Source organism: Anopheles coluzzii, chromosome 2 (assembly GCF_943734685.1).
Source record: "Anopheles coluzzii chromosome 2, AcolN3, whole genome shotgun sequence".
In the NCBI taxonomy this organism is placed as follows: Eukaryota; Metazoa; Arthropoda; class Insecta; order Diptera; family Culicidae; genus Anopheles; species Anopheles coluzzii.
The window spans coordinates 30207890-30229659 of NC_064670.1; the positions used below are offsets into that span (position 1 = coordinate 30207890).

At 47.5% G+C, this 21770-nt stretch overlaps 1 protein-coding gene across 1 annotated transcript in view; it reads left to right on the forward strand.

Moving 5' to 3' along the window:
• The window catches only part of LOC120948180 (acetylcholine receptor subunit alpha-like 1), a 57196-nt gene extending 36109 nt beyond the window's left edge, over window positions 1-21087 (forward strand). The window contains exons 3-10 of the mRNA XM_040364247.2: window positions 6640-6846; window positions 11197-11241; window positions 17382-17491; window positions 17994-18174; window positions 18280-18740; window positions 18821-19044; window positions 19157-19416; window positions 19934-21087. Of these exons, the coding sequence (XP_040220181.1) occupies window positions 6658-6846; window positions 11197-11241; window positions 17382-17491; window positions 17994-18174; window positions 18280-18740; window positions 18821-19044; window positions 19157-19416; window positions 19934-20137 (1674 nt within the window). The 5' untranslated portion in view covers window positions 6640-6657 and the 3' untranslated portion in view covers window positions 20138-21087. The remainder of the gene's footprint in view (window positions 1-6639; window positions 6847-11196; window positions 11242-17381; window positions 17492-17993; window positions 18175-18279; window positions 18741-18820; window positions 19045-19156; window positions 19417-19933) is intronic.
• The last annotated feature ends 683 nt before the right edge of the window (window positions 21088-21770 follow it).

The following is a 21770-nucleotide window of genomic DNA, read 5'->3' on the forward strand; positions in this document are numbered from 1 at the left end:
ATGGGACGGAAGCATGCATAGTTAATGGCTGCATGTATGAATAAGACATGAAATGACTAATTATCCAACAGGTATTATTTGTTCTGATGGCTGTGTGCGTAACGTGCCTTGAGTGTTGGTGGTGCACTTTTAGCAAAAGTTTTTTGGGTTAAAGCCAACCACGAAAGAAACGGTATTGCTTCTATCTTGAGCAACGCGAATTGAGCATGTCTTCAAAAATACATTCGCAAAAGTGCGTATTAAAAGTGAAGTATAATGTTGCGCGACAGGGTCAAACGGGTCCGAAACCGTAATGCCATGACAGGTAATGCAATAAACGACTGTTGCGCGTTGAATAAATAAACGGCTCTGTCCCCGACCCTCGAGGTATCGGGTCGCACCATTTTGTGCTCATATTCCCTGGCTGGCGGGGGTCATGGAATGGAATATAATATTTTTATTGCATGCATGATTAAAAACGTCGGTAATGCTACATTAATAATATCACCGTTACAACGTCAGCAGCATCATTCGCAGCGCACGAACGTTAGCGCAGGTAAAAGCCGGTGGGAAAAAGTTTGCCCTTTTGCCACAGTCCCGCAAGCATTGTCAGCAGAAAGCTCTCCCACCCCTCCTCATTCGGGCATGACTCGGTTTTAGATTGAAAAATCGTGTTCTAACGATGGAAAAATATTTTCCCTCACTTGCTTCCACACTTTTCAAACCGACCCCGTGTCTGTGGAACGGGGTTTTGCCGCGTTGATTTTGGGGCACAACATTTTCTTTTATTTCTTCCCTCTCTCCCATCCCACTTTAAACACCTACCAACCCCAACCATCCAGGGGTTTAAATACACGGCCAGCCACATCATGCGAGGTGGCGAAACTTTCGTCCATCGTTCGCCAATGCCAAACCGAAAACGAACCGGGGGGGCCGGCGGAAAAATAGAGCGAAAAAGTCAAGAAAACGCCCCATTTTCTGGAGACGCTGGTTCTGCACGACAACCGGAAGGAGAGAAAGGGCAGCATTTTCATCTCACCCATAGTGCTGTCGGTTCGAAAACTTGTTTCGAAACATGCTGCTGGCGTATTATTGTTGGTTCGCCCGGTTTGCTGCTGCTGCTGCTGCTGCTTGTTTCGTTCTCGCGACTGTTACAGTCACTCACATTCGATGATTTATGACCGCTTAACGAGTATCACGCACGAGCGAGCACCTCCCTGGCAGCGTCGTTTGGGCCCCAAACGGCCCCCCTCTACCTTGGCAAGGGTGTGCCTTCGGGAGGAAAGGGGGTAGGGATGCCTAACCCACTAACACATTGACTTGTCCTGACTGGAGCCGCATTTTTCCGCAATTTCCTTCCCGCAGCCGGTTTCGAGCGGCGCGCTGTTTGTGTATTCTCGGTGGTGCAATATTTTTCACACCCATCCACCCATCGCCTCCCCAACCGCAAAGGAAGGTGGAACGATGCGCGAGAACAGCGGACGGCTCGGTTCTCGGTGGCTCGGAATGGCATGTCGTACGGACATCCGTGTATGCTTCTCCCTGCATCCCGACCGTTTGACCATGACACTCGATTCTTAATAGTGTGTCTCAGCTTCACCAGCGAATGGCTCTTGCCACCATTGAATACAAACACACACACACACATGTGTAGAAGAGGATTCGCAGAAGGGCACAAAGTCGTTTTCCCGTAAATTGTCTTGGGTACACACACACACACAGCTGTGCTGTACATCAATTTCGGAAAGTTTTATTTGTTCCTGTGCCACTGGTGCAACGCTGTTGTCCTTTCGATTGGTGCCGCTGGGCGGAGGGGGGAAAGGGTATCCCGTTCCCGTGCACCCTCCCAACCCTTAGACAGCTACATGTGTTTTGGGGCGAGCTAGTTTACACCATAAGCCGGCACAACCGCTGCCAGCAGCTTTTGGGGTTAGTAGTTCGGCGAAACTTGCAAACCAACTGCATCCAACTCCCTCCGTTATGGTTGGGGGCCTCTGACCAACTGTCCCACAAGCATCGCTTACATCCAATTTCGAGCGAAGCTGATGGGAACGCTCAAGCAAACAGACGAGCTTGCCGTGCTGTTTGCGCAATATGCACGCTACACAGCGCTGCTGGTAGTTTTCGGTATTTAGCTGACGTTGTGGCATTTAAAGCAAATATTTGAGAAACATGTAAACTTTCGCCTGTGTCTGAACCTGTCCGAAATTGTTTCGCGGTGGAAGCCGGTTGTTCCCCCTTCCATCCGTCCAATTTGGCATTTATGAAGCTGCCGATTATCTGTCAACATCGATATACTGTACTGAACCGTGTGCTGGGCATGAATTGGCCTTTGCGTAAGGCCTTTGCCGCGAAGCGCAGCAAGAACATGCAGCAGGCAACGCCGTTCCCTAAACGCCGCGTTCCGGTGAGCCGCGAAAACTCTGCCGTGCCCAAGTATTTGCGCAACGATTAATCGTGGGAAAAAATGATGACTCATCATATTTCATCTTTTTTGGCGCTCCCGCTACCATCGTTTAACGATCAAAACTGCCAGTCTTTATCAAGCAACGTAGCACCATCATACACGATTGACTGTTCGGTAGGGCGTTAGCCGCCGACGTTCGCTTCCGTCGTTCTATTGAAGCAACCAATTGACCGGGGAGAGGGGTGGAAGGGAATGGTTGGAGAGGTGCTAATCCCCTCAAGGACCCCATTTTCACACAAACGCACACGTAGCACACACACTGGCAGAGGCATAGAAGCAGCCTCGTTGCGCATATCTATAGACACAACCCGGCAGCCTATTTACCCGCCAGAACAAACTGCCTGCCACAATTTACGTCTCCGGACGCTAACCAACCATGACGTGTACTTCATTGACGTCCCATTTTGCCGGTGTTTCTTTGCCCTTCCGCGGCCATTCCTTCAAGCTTCGCTTTGATCGCTTTGCCTTGTCATTATTAATTATGAATATACGATTACGTTTGCTTTTATGCTTCGCGAAATATCGCACGCGCGAGACCCTGTCCTTGTCCTTTATCGTCTAAAGACATCGTACGTCACGGGACGCGCGGGAGGGACTGGGGAAAAGTTCTAGCAGGAACCACGTCACTACCTGATGGTATTATGGTTTTGCTAGGTGCTTTGTGCGTTTGTGTGGGACATTGACCAAGGTACCATACATCTAGACGATGGTAAGGATGGTTCGTATTCATCATCTAGGGTAGGGCAGTGGTTTTGTGGTTTGTTTGTGTCAATCCATGTGAATTAGACGGTGTTCTTTGTGTAGAAGGAAAAAGCGAAGATAACGTTCATGTAAGATCAGGTCACACAGAAACTGTTCAGAAGAAATACAGCACAATTTGTTAATGAGTTAGTCCTTCTTTGACTATAGTTTTTTGGGGACGATATCAAAGTTCTCCATTCTGGGTAGCATTTTCGACAAAACGGAATAAAAAAAACAAATACCACCACCACCAGCTGCTGCCGCAGACTCTATCCGAACACACCTTTCCATGTTCGTACGCCATTCGAACGATATGGTGCGAAACGTACCGGAATCAATGTTATCCATCATTCAATAAAATTTTCACACCATTAACGAGTTAAGCATTGGATGTGGCGACTCTTTCCAATCACACACACACACACGTATACATACCCTACGAAGGCAACAAGTAGCCCATCGGAATGCTGCTAGGTGCCAAACGGCCAACAAACAATGCCGCCCCACATTCGACTTTGTCGAGCTCACGCGAGGAACTTTGGCAGCCCGGTCGGCCAGCCGATAGATGCTCGGTAGGTTCAAACCAAAATCGATGCTCTTGGGTATGAATTTTCACTCAATCACTCAGCCCGTCAACGTGGATGTGAATGTGTGGGGTTTGTTTTTTTTTTCTTCTTCTGCTCTCCCTTTCCGCATATCTCACACGACTCGCACACTTGTTGAATAGCATTTTCACCTTACATGTGCCACCGAGCGGTGATGGGCCATTGGTCGACCCTGCTGCGGGCATTGTAAGTGTACAAGAATTGATGATAAAATAGTTTTGATGTTGTTCGTTAAGGAAGGGTAAGGGAGATGACTATGGAATCGTATTCTATGGCTAATTCCGGTTCCAATTTCAATACGCAGTGCAAATAACTGTCCAGGAAGCCTCAAAGTAATCACATAGCTGGTGCAATGCATTAGGAATATAATACATTAGGTGTTTGACTTAGGGTGGCCGCCACTGTATCAATAGAAATTGTTCAATTCGTGGGGGATTAAGACTTGCCCAAAATGCTTAAAAACTTGATTTTACATCAAATAAATCGTTTTTTTTACAATACGCAACACACATGGAAGATATAGGATTGGATTTTCCAAGAAGTGGTCGATGGCGAGGAACGGTAATGCTGGATTTTTCTACGCTGTTCAGCATTTGTAAGTTTAATCCCCATTAAACTTTATCAAGTGTGTGTCTAACGCAGCTCAAGCCTCCAATGATAAATCAGTCGAGTAACCAATTATATTATTGAATAGTGTTTCATGGGTTTGCAGTGTTTGTTTTTGTTGATGAACTAGTTTGAAATACTCTGTAAACCCATGTGATTGTAAGTACCTGTATGGGATTTTGACTACTAACTTTATGAAGACATTTGATTAGTTATTCATAAGTCCAAATGTTATTCGTGTTTTAATTTACTACGAAAAAATACTCAATAAATCACGACTCTTATATAAAACTTTGAGAAATCAACAAAGAAATCGATTCTTAAAAATCCAACGTACGTATCTTCCATTTAAATAGTCTGACAACTTCAAAGACGAACATTCTTACATTCTTAGCTTCAGCTATCTGCACAAATTACGAAGCATAGTCACATCCAGTAAAAGCACGTCAATGTAAAAGCTGACTGGTCGTAATCCAACCATGCAAGAAGCACACCATCCAGCTCCGGTACAAACTAATTGATAAGACATTAAACCATTCCCGAGAGTGTAATGTTCAAACGAAGCACCCAAACGCACACTCATTCCTGCTCCTCCTGTCCCAAAATTCCGACTCCTACAGTGTGTGTGTGATCCGCGCAGTGCTACGAAACCGGATCCATTCCTAATGAGAATAAATTTGCCTAACAATAGGAGCTGGTTTTGGGGTGTGCTGGTGATATCGTACACCAGTAACCCGGCCCGTTTTCCACTACACAACTCGTGCTTCGACCCTTCTCCACCGCCAGAACACATCCTCCAAGAAAGTGGGAATGTGTGGCATTAGAAATGCGAACTCGCGTCCCTTAGAACCAGTCGAACACACCAGTGGTTTGGGCGAGTTTTTGAGCTCTGCTTTTCAGCTCTGCTCCCGCTCCATAATCGGTGACTGCTGCCACCGTGGAGGAAGGTGTCACATGTAGAAACATTACCGCAGCAAGCAGTATGCAGCCTCCGCTAGGAAACGCTGGAACGTTTCCCCACCCCTTAGCGGGGATGGGTTTCGGACGTGTTTTTGCTTGCAGTGTGCCACACCCAAACCCGGGCAAATACGTGGGCCAACTTTAGCGGTGCTGGTCCGCTCACAAACCGGTCGGTTCATCGAACATGCTCCGAATCGGAAACGGGGCCGCTCGGGGAAGCGAAGCGAGTGGAACCGGGAAAGAAATTAACGACTAGTCCGATGGCAGCTGCATGGCACTGTATGGCACTGCATCCAGCATTTGGGTTTTCTGCCATCCGCGAGCTCAGAAGCGCTGATGCATAAATTGGTGGATTATGCATGGAATAAATAATTATCCGCAGCGGCATTGGCATATCCTGCGAGCCCGTTTTTCTGTTAATTCGACACTGAAACTCCCTTCCCTCTGAAAGATGGGCGGGGTGTAATTGTGGGTGAATGCTGGGTGGAGGAATACATGCACACGAGCTTAGATGAAAGATGTGTGCTACTGTGGCCGCCGCGCCAAAAGCATTATTCACATCGTGTACGTGGGTGTGTGTGTGTATGTATATATGTGTGTGTGTATGTGTGTGTGAATGTAATGAAACGAGCATGTTGTTTATGATCCCTTCTTTTTTTCCGTTCCTGGAAACACCAGTATGGCGTGCCAAGCGCGTGCACTAGCAATTTGATTTAATTACCCCGTGTTTCGTCCCTCTCGCTCCGTGTGCCGTTTGCGTGCCAGTTCGTTGACCGATTCCCCTTTGCCGCCCCAGCCCGCCCACCCGGATTTGGCACGCCAGTTGTATACGCCACCAAAAAGTACTCGCCATGATTAACATTGTTGCGGTTCGGAGCTTGGAGGTTGAGTAGGTGCAAATGCATTCGGCCCGCCGGGGATAGGCACTGCGCACTGCGAGCAGCTGGACCCAATTGGGTGCTAATGATCGGTTTGATGCTGGAGGGAGGTTGAAAATTAATTGCGCAAAGGTTGGATGCGTACGTTTGGTTTTACCTGTTGAACTTCTTGCTAGCTCGCTTTTGGTTCGCTTTTTGGTTGGAGGCGATTTGTTTGAACGGCATTAATCTGCTCTCAGCGTTTCAGGTGAGGGAAGTCCTTCATTTTTACCTCTGTTTAATAATAATTTCACCACACAGGCACGATACTATCGACTGTGTAGCTAACAAATTTCCGCATTCGATCATCAAACAACTGATACCATTCGCTTTTCTTTCCTTCCCTTTCCTTTTCTCGTTCTAGGGGTGGACCTGGCCTAAGATGGGGAGCGTGCTACTCACGGCTGTGTTCATAGCGTTACAATTTGCTACCGGCCTGGCCAACCCTGACTCCAAGCGTTTATATGACGACCTGCTGAGCAACTACAACCGACTGATACGGCCCGTGGGCAACAACTCCGATCGTCTGACAGTCAAGATGGGTCTACGGCTCTCCCAGTTGATTGATGTGGTAAGCACAGCCGGCCGGCGTGCTACCGCGCCTGGGCCACACCATTTTGGGAGGGGTGTTCGTTTCCTGCCTTTCTTCCTGCCTCTTTTTTGTTTTGCTTTGTGTTTTTTTCTTCTTCGGCTTTGTTACATTCTACGTGAGAGGAAGCACCAAAAAGGCACCAAACAATTCATTCCATCCTTGCGCCACACGTTGGGGCGAGAGAAATGGGCGACAGCACCAATGCTGTGCCACCCAGTAAATATAGAAGCAGAACTCCCGGGAACATGCTGGTGTCCAGTGATTCATCATCATTAGCGAAATTCAGCTTTGCCATGAACTGGATCTCACCCACCCTGCTCAAGCCAGTTTGCCTCAAACCCCGTGCATCTCTATGACGAAGGTTTTTGACGGTTCCAGTTTCTCATTGTGTTCTTCTGCTCACCGTTGGCTGCAATGGTCAACAGATGGTGTCCATACGTGTGTGTGTGTGTGTGTGTGTGTTAGGTTAGAGACATCCAGTGGGCATGGGACGTGTGCTGGGGATAACCTCAAACTGGACACCATGTTTCACTGCGCCCGTTACCGTTACTGCAACCATGTCAGAGGAGAAGTTCAAGCGAAGCGTGAAGGTTTCGGGATAGCTTTAAAGTTTCTCCACTGTCCATGGTACGCCACCCCGCCTGACCATCCGCTGTTCTTCCGGATCCGGGTTTCGGTCAGCCAGTAGTGTCTCGCCGCCCGGGCCATCCCAATCAACCGAGTGCGCTGCCGTACGTTTTCTTCATTAAGTGAAACGAGTAATTAATTAGAGGACGGAAAAGTTTAGTTTTTAAGTACGGACATTAAAAATAATTACACTCCCCTCGAGTGCCTTCGCAGGGACGCTGTCCCAATGCCGTACCGACCACGTAGTCGGTCAGTTCGAGACAGATATCCTTCCAGCTGTGGCCGTAGCAGATGAATCCTGATATGAGTCTGGAAGCCCAGAAAGACTGTTGTACAGTGTGCTTTCGGGCATATCACGCTGGCGGTCAGCTCGTATGAGGCAAGCCGCTGGATAAGGGGGGCTGTGTTTCCATAGGGAAATCGGTCGGAATGTTAATGAGGAAGGAAATTATCTACATGGTAAACCATCCTGTGTTAATGGCAACCTTTTTAAGTGAAGTTTCGTGTAAAGATTTATATTGTAACACATGCTTTAAACCCGTTTTTGTTATGCAAGCTATGCTTTAGTAAAGTGTTGGTACAGATTTTGGGAATACATTTAAAATGTGTCGGAAAATGCAATGGTCCAATGGTTCAATGACAACGTGCCATAAATTCAACATTGTTAAAATATCAAAACGTCTATCGTGCTCGTTTGCGGTCGTGACCGAGTGGTCACAGACAGTCACCGCTAACGCAAGCACGCTAAAACAAACACACAAAAACTGCTGATTGATAATAAAATTTTCCCTTCCTATTTTTTTTTTCTTGATTGTGTGAGCCGACAAAAGCATAACATTCCCTTCCGTTTATGGCCGAGGACGTTTAACGAGATCGCACCGCTTCTTTTTTCTCGCTCGACCATTTGCCGCCCTGCGCGTGCGATAGTAAGTAGCCCGGGCAGAGTGAATTGGCCAGCGGTAGCGGTACCCATCCCAGCCCGAAGATCGATGGCAAAGTGTCACCAGCTGCCGAAGGAATAAATTTAAAACCCAGCAAACCATCGTATCCCACCCCATTCCGCCACGGCCGGTTCAATCGGTTCCGGTGCGCTGAAATGATAACTTGGCCACGGGCGCAGTTTATTATTACTGAACCCAGCTGCACAAGAGACAGAGTGCTGAGCGTTTTTGTTTCTCTCTCTCCTTCTCTCTCTGCCTTTCCACTCCCCAGCTCACGTGTCCCATGGCGTGTTGATCGTCGTTATCACACTGGCTGGCAAATGGTTTCGACCGCACAGCCCGGAATCGATTCCGGGGGCCGGTTTGAGCAACCTCAAGATGCTCAATAGCTTATAAATTTTTAAAACCATCGTTCGGTGATTTGATTTGCAAATCGATTTGCCAGCATTTTCTTGCGATTCGTCGCAAACAGCAACCGTCGTCGGGCTGGTGGCTGCCGTCCTATTTATCGTACCGTTCGCTTCCAGCGCTTCGTCGCTCCCCGGGGGAGTTGTCCCGGGGTCCTAGGGTTTAATTTTGCATCACATCGACCTCGAACCACCGAACCGGCCTTGCATCTTCGGTGTAATACATCCCGCACGGCCGGGGACGAAACATCGATCCCGGTAGAAGGTTATTTGGTCGCTTTCTTCTTCTTCTTCTACTACTTCTTCTTCCGTTGACCACATTTGCTGTCCCTCCATAGAATAGGGCCGAGTTTCGAGGTTTTCGGTGTGAATCGATTTCGGGCTTCCGTTCCTTACGGGTACGGTCAACAGATTGCCATTTGCGCGCTGGGATGGCGGCAAAGTGTTCAATAAAAACCGAAAATCTTCCACCGTTTGATAGCGCAGTTTGCCGCAACTGGTCGCCGGTTGCTTGCTGGCTCTTTAGGGGCCAGCCATTTCCGTAGGTAGGGCTGGGATCATCCACTGCCCCCCCCCCCCCCGCTCTCCCTCGAAATAGGACGTTTTGATGTGAATGCATACATAAAAATAATTTACGAGTGGCGAGGATGGCCCTTTCACTGGCCTGCCCTGGTTCCTGGTTCTGCCGGTGGGCAGATATGGAATGGAAACGGCTGTGTGTGCTTTCTCGGGTGGATTTTACGATTTGCGTGTATTCCCCGTTTTTGTAATGCTTTCTCTAGCTCACTGTCTGTCCCTCTCTCTCTCTACCACACTCTTTCAAGGATGAAAAGTGCATCTTTCGGTTGTGTTGTTGTACCGTTTGGTAGAAATTATATATGCCTGCGAAATGTGTGTCTGTAGTATAAAATTGAAACGCTTTTAAACGCGCACGTGAAGTAGATTCAATGTTCGATTAAAGTTTAATGTATGTATCTCTCTCTCTCTCTCTCTCTCTCCATCTCCCATACGAGAGAGTGTGGGATAAACTCGCGAAACCGGAAAAGTGTATCCATTTCCATTTCCCTTTTTGTTTTAAAGTGTGCCTTATTTTATGCAAAGATTATCTGCCATTGCTACCACAAAATGGCGGTTACACCTAAGAGCCTGCGGTGGGTGCGTCTGTCTGTTCGTGCTACAGGCAAGTGGCTTTGAATTTTAAAAATCAATACCACACCGTTAGGCAGAACGCATTTTGCTTCGCAGCGCGGGCGGAAAATGGAACAAAGTATTACAGCAATAATCCCATTTCCCCTGGTTCAGATGGTACGAGTGTTACGAAAGTTTGCAAATAAAACTGTCAAACCAACCGAACGTACAGCCCGGCACCGCACCAGCAGCTATTGTGAATGTTTGTACTTTGCCGATTGAAATTCGCTCCGAACTTTGTTGGAACATAGTTTGGTCGGAATAACAACAGTTCTATTGTTTTATTCATTGCCAGATCTGCATCCTGGGACTTTCACCAGTTCCACACCCCGTCCGGTACCGCGTGCTGTTTTGTTGTCTTCTGCTAACAGGCACAGTCGTCATCAGGCCACAGTTTCTTGGGAAATAGAACGAGAAAATTCCTCCGACACACACACACACATACACACACACGTTCTTTTGTCCATCGGCTCGTCGGTCGGTGTCATCACCCACTGCGCGGAGGTGAGGAGGATTTCCCTCCATTCCGAAGCATAACACAGCACAACATCATTCGCACAAGCACACACTCTCTCTATCTCTCCCTCTCGTTATCTCTCTTTCTCTCTCCGTCTATGTCGTTCAATCTAAAGCCACCCCCAAACGTTCGAATAAATTAAGCCTTTCCTGTCTCGTGCACACGGATCCGCTCACGACTGTGAATCGGTGATTGCTTTCACCCTATATCGATGGGCTCGCAAGCTGAAGGCTCAAAGCGAGAGCTTTCCAACGGTGCAGCGCCAGTGGTGGGCAGAGCGGAGAGATTGATTTACTGCCTAGCGCTTTGACCACGATCCATCTTTTGCATTCAGAACATTCTTTAGTGTCGAATTTGACTTCGTCAATTTGTATGCTAATGATTGGAAAGTGAATTATAAAGAAAATTTCTACTCAAATCTACCATCGATTGTGATCAAGCAGAGCTGGCAGGAAGAGAACCGAGAAAAGCAAGCGCTTCGGAAGCGCTCCACTGGGCGAGTTTGCTTTTTATGTAATCGTGCTTTTTTCTTTCCGTTTCGGCATGACACACATCTCCAAAAGCCTGACAGGGAAACGATGTCGAACAACAATATCAACAACAAAACGGTCCGTACTCATGCGCCTGTGTGTTTTATTTCTCGTTTCAGAATCTCAAGAATCAAATTATGACGACGAACGTGTGGGTAGAACAGGTAAGTTTTTGCGTGTGTGTGTGTGTGTGTGTGTGTGTGTGTGTGTGTGTGTGCGTGCGTTCCATACCTTTTACTGGTGGTTCGTTTTGTTGTGTTTCTCCCGAGACTTCATATTTTATGCCCCGCAGGCAATAGGCGCTCGTCCTTTGCAAATTGATTTTATTCAGAACGAAACATAATCACTCCTTTATCAGCAAAGGATAAAGGTCCGTCCGAGCTAAAGCTCAAACTTTCCGAACAATAGCAGCTGCAGTATGCTGAGCGGACAACGCTCACTGAACAACTGCCTACAGTTGGGCTGCTCGGCTCGCAGCATCTCGCTGTACTCGTCGGTAAGATCGGCCTTCAGTGGATAGCTGTCGAAGAAAGGTCACCAGGAAGCAGTGAATAAGCTGAACGAACGATATCAAACATTGAAGTAATATGCTTGCTGCCTTGCTGCTTACGTGAAAATGACTCGCAATATATCAGCCGTCATGGATCGTCCCTTGGGCGGGAGTAGGGTTCGTGCTTCACAAATCGACCGCAGCAAACATTCCCGCATGTGGAAGCCAAAGCTAAGGAAGGAAAGTGTTACAAATGAGACGTCGTTAAGTGTGTGTGTGTGTGTGTGTGCTACTTTGCAGCATGTAAATGGGGCTACCCGTTAACCTACAAACTAGGCACAGTCGTCTCGAGATGATCGAACAGGCTTCTCCTATCGCGATAGTGATGAAAATGTTCCCATCCACGATGGTGACTTATGTTGAGATGATTAGCTTCCATCCACAGGGATGGTTCTGTGGCCGCCCCACGTGCGGCATCAGCCATCGATCGAGCCCGCTTGGGGGGTAGGTTGCTGTAGTACAGTCGATCGTTTCCGGTCGATTCCCAAAGCTTTCTTTTCCACGATTGATAGGTGATGGGCGGTGAAGAGTGCGGTCGGCCTGCGGTTAGATATTTCATACCGCTTGTATTTTTCGAACCAGCCCCGTCGGTTCGATCGTTTGCCCAGTTTGCCGGTATCCATGCTTCGGGGTGTTGCACTAGATACTCGTCCAGCTCCTGCTGGGTCAGCACGTGCTCGCCGTGCGGGATCGTCGGTGCTGTGGCTGCCGGTTTTGCCGCGGTGGTAGGCTGAACCTCGTTCGGGTACCTTGCAATCTCGCCCAGCCGCAGCGATGTCGCGTGGTACATGTAGTCCGGCAGCGGATGGTACATATCCAGCTCCGCCACCAAGTTGTAGCCGCGCGGTGTTTCAAACATCGATCCTTTACCGCCGGATATGGTAACCTGCAGTAAATAACGCGATGAAATAAGCCTCATTCACTTGCGTGTTGTAACCTTCGTACGATAAAGTTAGCACCGGGTGGGAAGAGCAAAAATCTTCTCTTTCGTGACAGCACGCGGTTCCGCTGGCTGCTGCCCGTCGTCGTGGATGTACCGTTGTTCTGTGCCGCATCGAGCTGGCCGAACAGAAACAGCCCCGCTACCGCACCGTACACAATAATGTGCGCTGAAAGCATGACGTGCGCAAAACGGCAGAACTGGTGCTGCTGCTGCTGCTCAAGGCGAAAGGCTTATTGGAACTGATTGAACATTTCGACTTGTTTGTTCTCGCCTACGCCTGGGAAGGGCCAGGAAAGGCTGCCGCATTTCCAAAAGAAGAAAACACACACACTCTCTTCACGACCGGAATGTATTGTTTGTGAAAAAAATTGACAAAAGGCGGCGCTCCGACGGACGCCGCTGCAGACTCCAAAGGGAAGCGATTTCTTTGAGCAGCGCTTTCACTCCGAGTTGTTTGCATGACAAATAAACTAATTTGACAAGCCAATCTAGCCAACTGGCTTTTGCTGGCGGTAGAGCGGTAGACGGCTGCTCGCTTGCGTTTAGACAAATGGGCTTGAAGTTAAAAGCACTCCACGCGCTCCAACCGTACACTTGTGGGAAGCGTAATTGTGTTAAAGCGTACGTATTAGCAAAGGATTGACTGTGCGTGTGTGATTTGTCTTATTGAGTGTGGTAAAACATAAATTTTATGTGATGTTTTTTGACGACTCCTCAACACGGTTTTGCTAATGGATGCTGCATCCATTCGAATAAACTTCGGGAGGAAAAGTTTCAACAAAGCAGATACATCTTTGGTTCATTAACATGAATCGTACGCTTATTAAAATAATAACACACGATTTGGTGTTATTTATTTACATATTCAAATTTAAAATAAATTCAGCTTTGTTCACTCTTCCATTTAGGACAAATTTCGCAGCAATTCTGTCGATACAATTTTTTGCAATTTCGCGTCATGTCAAGCTCTGACACGTTACCGTTCAACCTTCCCATCCCAGCTGGTGCTTAACATTTCGTGCCAATCGATCGAAAACCAGCACTCGGAGGTATCGTTTATGCTTTCCCCCGCGTCTGCCATTATCGTAAAGTTAACAAACAATTAAAATTAATGGCCATTCATTGCAATCCTAGCCAAAAAGTAAAATATTATTCAGCACGCTCCCGTCCACTCCGTCCACCCTTCCGGCCATACGCGAAGGAGCGAAAAGGGGGATGTAGCAATTGGTGGTGGTGGTGGTGGTGGTGGTGGTGTGTTTGCGCAATTTAAAAGCTCAAACACCATTTACTGTAAATGTCGTTAGATGCCGCTGACGCAAGGGATGCTCTTTCGTGCGTGGGTATCATACGATGTGTGACGCACGGAAAAGAGCCAACCCCAATGTAAAGTGGTCCCCGGAGGACATTCGGAAACTACACGGTACGTGCGGCGAACGCGGTGAGCGACAGTAGCCGAAAAGAAAAAGGAAAAACAAAACAACCCACGCTTACAAATAAAATACATTGAGTGTGTATATATGTGTGTGTGTGTGCTCGATCACTCGCAACAACAGTCGGAGAAAGATCACGCAAACCCGAACGCCCGGTGCAGCTGCATGCCATTAAAATGCAATAAACAGTACAGCGCCTGCAGCCGGAATGCGCTTGTCCCGGTGCTGGCCTTTGTCCAAAACAGCGATCGGCCCCCGGATGGCTAATGTGTATATGTATGTGTGTGTGTGTGCCGCTGATGCACAGCGCTCCTTTCATTGTGTCGCAATTTCCATCATCGACGGGGAGCGTCCGCGGTGGCAGCGTAAGGCCAGAAACAGTAAACAGTGCTGCAGCAAGTTCACGAGCATCATCGGGCCAGCGTTGTTGGCATAATGGGATACAAAACAGCTGCCACCACAAAACCGTTCGGTAGAGCATTTGCTAGAGGGGATGTTGGTGGGGTTTTTTTCTTGTTGTTTTGGTTTTCGATGTGAGAGTACAGCAGCAGCGTTACACGGGTCGTTAGTTTAACGGGGCGGAATACGGGCACCTTCCGGTGTTCGGGGCCATTCGTCTGCGTTTGCGTTTGGCTGGCCGTTCAGACAGTTAACGTTCGCGTGCGGTACATGGAGGAAGGACTTGAAATTTGACTGACTTCCTGCAGTTTGTGGAACGTGACAGTGATTGGGCCTGGCCCTGTAATACCCACGCTTTTGTTATTCGTGCGGTATATTGACGAATGGTCAGCTGTGGTTTGACCGAAATCGATACCGGGCCCTCACCAGCACCAGCGGTCCCGCAAGTAATCGCAACGACTTCAATCCAGCTGACCAGCTGTCTTGAAACCGGTCACCGCAAGCTTCTTGCTTCGTACTGGTTTGACATTTACTTTCGTCCCTGCCTTCGCTTACCTTTATCCTGCGCGTCGCAGTAGCTCCACTTCTTGTTCTTGTCGCGCGAAAACGAGGGTTGCTTAAGTGTGCAGCTTCACCGGCGCACAAGGATAGCACCGGAACGGTGCTCACCAAGCAACATAAACGATTCATAATTGAGCTGTCAGCAGCAGCAGCAGCAGCAGCAGCAGTTCCGGCGGCCACATGAAAGCACAGACCCTGGCCCGACTGACAACGGTGCCGGTGCGTTACTGTGCCGCAAGGTGTCCTACAGGCACACAAACCGTAGGACGGCCGGACCGAAAACCCAACCGTATCGCGGTGGTGATCTTGTAGATTAGATTCACGGCACTCTGTTTGTGGGCTGCATCATTGTGTGTAGATTCGCCCGAGCTGACATGTGGTGCGATGAGTTTGGGGTGATGTAAAATTTGGATAATGAGCGCGTCCAGCGTATTATGAAATTGATTTTGTAGCGCCAACAATTGGTGAAGTAATTAGTTGCATACCATAACTTGTGAAGTAAATTGAAATTACTGCTAAAGATGGTGAGTTTGGAACGGTTGTATTTTATGTAATGAAGCTAGTAAAGAGGGCTGAATATAGTTTATCTATGTAAAGACTTTATCTTATCGGGTTTATGTCCATCTAAAAGTGCTATGCATAGCGTAGACATGCAAGACAGTAAAACAATATAATGAGTTATATCGGCGAGTTGAATCCATTCGATATAATTTTCAAGAAAATACAGTTTGAACTCTGAACTATGGACATTTGAATAATCTCTGAAACACTCAGTAGTAGGTATTCATGACAAAAGTTTAATTAGAAATTTAGTTCAACAGACAGATACATTCATATTTAGAACGATTTTATAATTAGAAGGATCTTACTGTGCGGTAGTTTTATCTTATTCTATTATCGCGCGGCTACACGAGGTGAAATATACAACGAAAAGAACTATTTGACTGGTGAAATATCTGTCGGGCTGGAAATACACGAACCGAAATCGTTGCGGTACCGCGAAATTCGAGCCTTGTTTATAACAGTTGTAGAACCGCGCCTCCAATCGCACCTGCTGTTTCGCAGAGATACCCAACTTCGGTATTGCTGAGATTTTCGCGGTAGCGCGAACCGATTATGGCGAACCGATTACCGCTTTTCTGGTGCATTTGTTTGAAAACTCGTGTAGAGATAGGAGAATTGTATTTTATTTTGCATAAACTATGTGGAATAAACAATTTAATTCGAAAATTGATAGCAAAAATCCTCTTGGCACATTTAATTGTCACCATACCTCGGATGAGTCCATACACAAACCTAGATTATCTCGTCTGCCTGTCAGATTTCATAACAAAATTGACTGTACAAGTCATACGGAATTTTCACAGTACCGTGAAAATCTTGGTTCGTCTAGTTCCAGCCACAAATAACGCATCACAGCAACCAGCTGATGTGCAATGTAAACAAATAACACGTACAAAATCGCTACTAAATCCAATAAATAACTTCAATATCAAGTATTTCGTTAATTTTCAGTCAACAACTCATCATCTCTTCCAATTTGGGAATGTTCTGCTTAAGAAGATATTCCTTTTAAGTGAATTTCGAAAGCGGATGTTGTATCTCCCCCAACCCTTTAGCTGTATCTGTCAGATATTTATCCTGTCAAATAGTTCAATTCACTGTATATTTCACCTCGTGTAGTCGCGCGGTAAGGCATCTATTTTTGACTGTGAGTCAATTGCTTTATTTACAAAATTTTACCTGATTTTTGAAACTGTCTGTTCCGAACATATTGGTAGTAAAATAAGTAGTGAACGGATCATTGACGGAATTTTAAATTTAACAATTGTTATGCCTATTTCAGAAGTTTTGGTGGAGTGAAAACAATTGACATGTGTTTTTAGGTGTAAACAATGATTAAATTATAAAATATATATATAAAATATATTTTTTCCATTAAAAATAATCAAACCACACGGTTTTTGTATTGTTTGTGTAATTTAAAATTACATTTCTCAAAAATCTACTATCTATACCTTGTAATATTATCATCATTCCTGCAAAAGTGAAAAATGGATGACTTACAGACAAAAACGCACCTATCAGAGTTAAAAATTGATGCGCACTGTCAAACATATAAGCCTTAGAGCCAAAAGTTGGTGGCAACGACTGTAATATTAATTTAAAAAAAGTTCTATGTACGGGATAATTTAACAATGCTGTCAATTCCCATGGCAAAGCTCTACAATGAATATATTGCTGCTCGGGTTTATCCACTGCAGCAATCGCGTTGTATCGTTTCTGCCAAAGATTAATTGTATCAACTTATTCACACTCCCCCCTGCCGATGAAAGTACCGGTGCGATGTTCCATCATCTGTGTAATCCGTTCACGCTACTAACCCCCGAAACTTGCTCTCCACTTCTCCATCTTCCCCAGGAATGGAACGATTACAAGCTCAAATGGAACCCAGATGATTACGGTGGAGTGGACACCCTGCACGTCCCATCCGAACACATTTGGCTGCCAGATATAGTGTTGTATAATAAGTAAGTGTCGATTTGTTGCTGCGCCAGCAACAACAGTACCACCAACAGCTTCGTTGCTTGCCGAGAAACGGGGATGGGTGATGATTTATGAGGTCCCGGTCGGTCACCGCAGGTCAGTGACAGGTGAGTTCCGGTTGTGCTCTGATGCAACCGGTGTAAAATCGACCAGCGGACCGACCGACCACATCACCCCACCCGGCGGTCACTCGTTCTCGTTTTCGAGTAGCACTTCTGGCCAACCCAAGCTGTCTGCCCGTGACACTGACAAACTGACTGGAGCAGACTCCGGATCGGAACGCTCCTACTGGCAAAGGGGCGTGCTTCCGTCTTTCCCGGGCCAGATAACACACGACAACAACAACAACAACAAAATAATGCTACCCACTTCACCTGAGTGTGTCACGATTCTCACGAGCTTTTCCTCTTTCTCACCTTCTCTTTCTTTGCCTTTCCCAACCCAACCTTTTTTGTCTGCACTCACGTTTCTCGCGCGCGGCCCCAGTGCGGACGGTAACTATGAGGTGACAATAATGACAAAAGCAATTTTACATCATACGGGTAAAGTAGTATGGAAACCACCTGCCATTTATAAATCATTTTGTGAAATCGATGTTGAGTATTTTCCATTTGATGAGCAAACATGTTTTATGAAATTCGGATCCTGGACGTACGACGGTTACATGGTAAGTGTGGGAGGGATTGCGGAGCGGGCAGGGGGGGGGGGGGAGGGAGAAAGGTTAGAACTGCCCGTTGGCTTATCATGCATACCTTTTCCCCCCATTTTGTAGGTCGATCTTCGGCACCTCCAGCAGACACCGGACTCGGACAACATCGACATCGGCATCGATCTGCAAGATTACTATATATCAGTTGAATGGGACATTATGAAGGTGCCTGCCGTTAGGAATGAAAAATTTTATAGTTGTTGTGAAGAACCATATCCGGATATTATATTTAACATAACGTTAAGGCGAAAGACACTTTTCTACACCGTAAACTTAATCATACCTTGCGTTGGGATATCGTTCCTTTCCGTGCTAGTGTTTTATTTGCCGAGTGACTCCGGCGAGAAGATATCATTATGTATAAGTATACTGCTGTCGCTGACCGTGTTTTTTCTGCTGCTTGCCGAAATCATTCCGCCGACGTCGCTCACCGTACCACTGCTCGGCAAGTATCTGCTGTTCACGATGATGCTCGTCACGCTGTCGGTCGTCGTCACGATTGCCGTGCTGAACGTCAACTTTCGGTAAGCTGCGCGGCCGCTAGCAACCAATCTCCTGCAAGCTGTTCTGCATTGTTGTGCATTCTGTCGCTTTTTGTCGCCAGGTCACCCGTCACGCACCGGATGGCACCGTGGGTGCATCGCGTTTTTATAGAGCTACTGCCAAAGGTGCTGTGCATAGAGCGGCCGAAGAAGGAGGACGAACCGTCGGACAACGACGACCAGACGCCGACCGACGTACTGACGGACGTGTTCCAGGTGCCGCCGGACGTCGAAAAGTATGTCGGCTTCTGCGGGAAGGAGTACGGCACGGACTTTGATATACCCGGTACGAATGGGGCGCCCGGGGAACACCAGTACACTATCGAGCATTTGGTCAACGATCCTCTTTTTTACTCTGTTTTCCGTTCCGTGTTTTCGTTCTCGAAATTGCACAACAGCACTGCCCCCCTCACGGTTCGATGTGGCCGCCTCCGGTGGTGTCGGGCCGTGCTTTGGCGAGCCGCCGCTACCTGCACTGCCACTGCCGGGCGGGGACGACGATCTGTTCAGTCCGACCGGCAACGGGGACATGAGCCCGACGTGCTGTGGCGATCTCAGCCCCACCTTCGAGAAGCCGCTGCTGCGCGAGATGGAGAAAACGATCGAAGCGTCGCGGTTTGTCGCCCAGCACGTGCGGAACAAGGACAAGTTCGAAAGTGTAAGTAAACCAGCAAGCGATGGCAATTCTTTTTTCTATATCTCTCTTCTAACAGAATTTCTTTCTCTAAAGGAAATTTCGAAGTAAAAAAAAAAACAAATAACTATAGCTAAACTGACGCCTCGGTCCGCAATGAGTTACCTGTACGGGGCTGGCATTTATTGTTGCCGCAAAAAAAAAAAACGCTAGCCCACTGCAACACACGCACACACAAACACAGTTTGCAAAGCACAGTCCCACAGTGTCAGGGGCCGGGGTTCCCCGGCAGCCAGTGGTACGATCACGGCATCCGATTATTTGCTGGGAAGAACCTCTGCCCCCCAAAAACGAGAGCCGCCGGCGGCGACGGCGGCGGCGGAACTGCGAAACGGGTAACTCATTGCAGACCGAACCAGCCAGCTGAACCTCGAGCTGCTATTATGAAATCATTTTAAAACCCAAATATGTGTCTTTTTTTCGATATTGTTTTGAATTGGATCTATGATTTGCACCTCACTCCCTTCCCCGAAACCGGCAGATAGAGGAAGACTGGAAGTATGTGGCGCTCGTGCTGGATCGTCTGTTTCTGTGGATATTTACGATAGCGTGCGTGCTGGGCACCTGCCTAATCATTCTGCAGGCGCCCAGCCTGTACGACAACACGCAACCGATCGACGCGATGTACTCGAAGATCGCCAAGAAGAAGATGGAGCTGCTCAAAATGGGCAGCGAGAATGTATAGCATCCGCCCGGGTTCGCATCCGCCGTTTGGAAGTATCTTCTGAACTGGATGCGAACCCTGGTCAACGAGGATGACCACTAAACGCCAATCAAGTCGGCGTGCAATCATGATCATCAACACAACACCGCATCAGCCCATGCACATTGACACGCGCACCCACACACACACACACACGATCGAACAATAGCAAATTGAACACATTGAACACAGGCAGCAAACAACGAACATGGGACATGTGGCTCACTCTATTACAGCACTACCACTACTAATACTACTACTACAACTACTACTACTATCACTACCACTACTACTACTACTACTACTACTACTGCTCTATGTCTCCCGTTCGTTCTTTCTTACGATGTGTTCGATTCATTCATCTCAGTCAGCCAGACACTCCGTGCGCCACCCATGGCAACCATTACACACTACAGCGAGTAGCGCGCACACTTCATCAGCAAGCCACGCTGCAAAGGCACGGCTCATGCAAAAGGCTCTTCAGCGCCTCGCAATGCTTACACCTCCCCAGATGTAAGCGGAAACGGAAAGCGAACTACACACACACGTTCCTATCATCATGATTATGCGCGTTATGTGTTCCTTCCTACCCTGGTATTGTTTCCTTCATCTTCCATCCCTCCCATCAACAACCAACCGCGGCGTGTAGGTAAAACATGCAACGTGTCAATAACAATCAAATTAAGGTTAATGTAAACGATAGCTCAGGAGGTAGGGCCCCATGTACGTGAAGGTAGGCTGGGAAGTGGACAGACACTACTGTCCCTCCCACACACACACACAAACACACAGGCAAGGCTTAGGAGAAGAAATTGTAGCAAAACACGTCGTTGGCCGGTTCGATTTAGGGCACCACCCAAACATTGCCACCATATTAGCTCCCTCGCGTTGCGGCAAAACACTCCCATTCGGTAGCCAGGAAACCAGCAAAACACTTCACGGCACAGAATCGTAAACGAAAAACCGCAACAATGGCTGCGTGGCAGCGCTGAGATAGGTGCAAGGACCTCCGGGCGAAGATTAATTAACGGTCGCGTTCAGCGGGCGCACTCTTCATTACTACTACTACCGCTATCGGCACCCTGCCTTGTGCATAGCGATCGCAGTACGATCAAATCGAAGACGACGGCAGCTTAGCAAACCGTTGCGTAGCGGTAATTGTTTGCATTTTGTTTGGCCACGGTATGCGCCAAATTGTAGTGCGGAGGTTACCGTTTTCGAGCAGTACTTTTTCAATTTTACCCACCGTTACTGAGTTGGTTTCGAAATGGATACAAACTCTTTGTGCAGTGCGCTAGTGGTCGCAGTTCGTTGGATTTATGCTTTATTGGTAAGCCAGTTACACCCACACATACACACACACAGAGACAGGCAGACACATCAGCATGCATTTAAAGTAGGGTTTTGGTTGATAAATGCCATGCACCACCAGGGCCACCGGCGCACGACAGTAGCTTAACGTTAGCAAAGTGTACGCAACGCAGCCGGCATGCGCGCGGCAACGTGTTTTATACGGTTTTATTAGCGCAAATTAAATTTATTAGCACCAGTGTTGTGCACCTGTTGCCAGGCGGAACGGTTTGTTTGTGTGTAGGGTTTGATTGTTTGTTTGTTT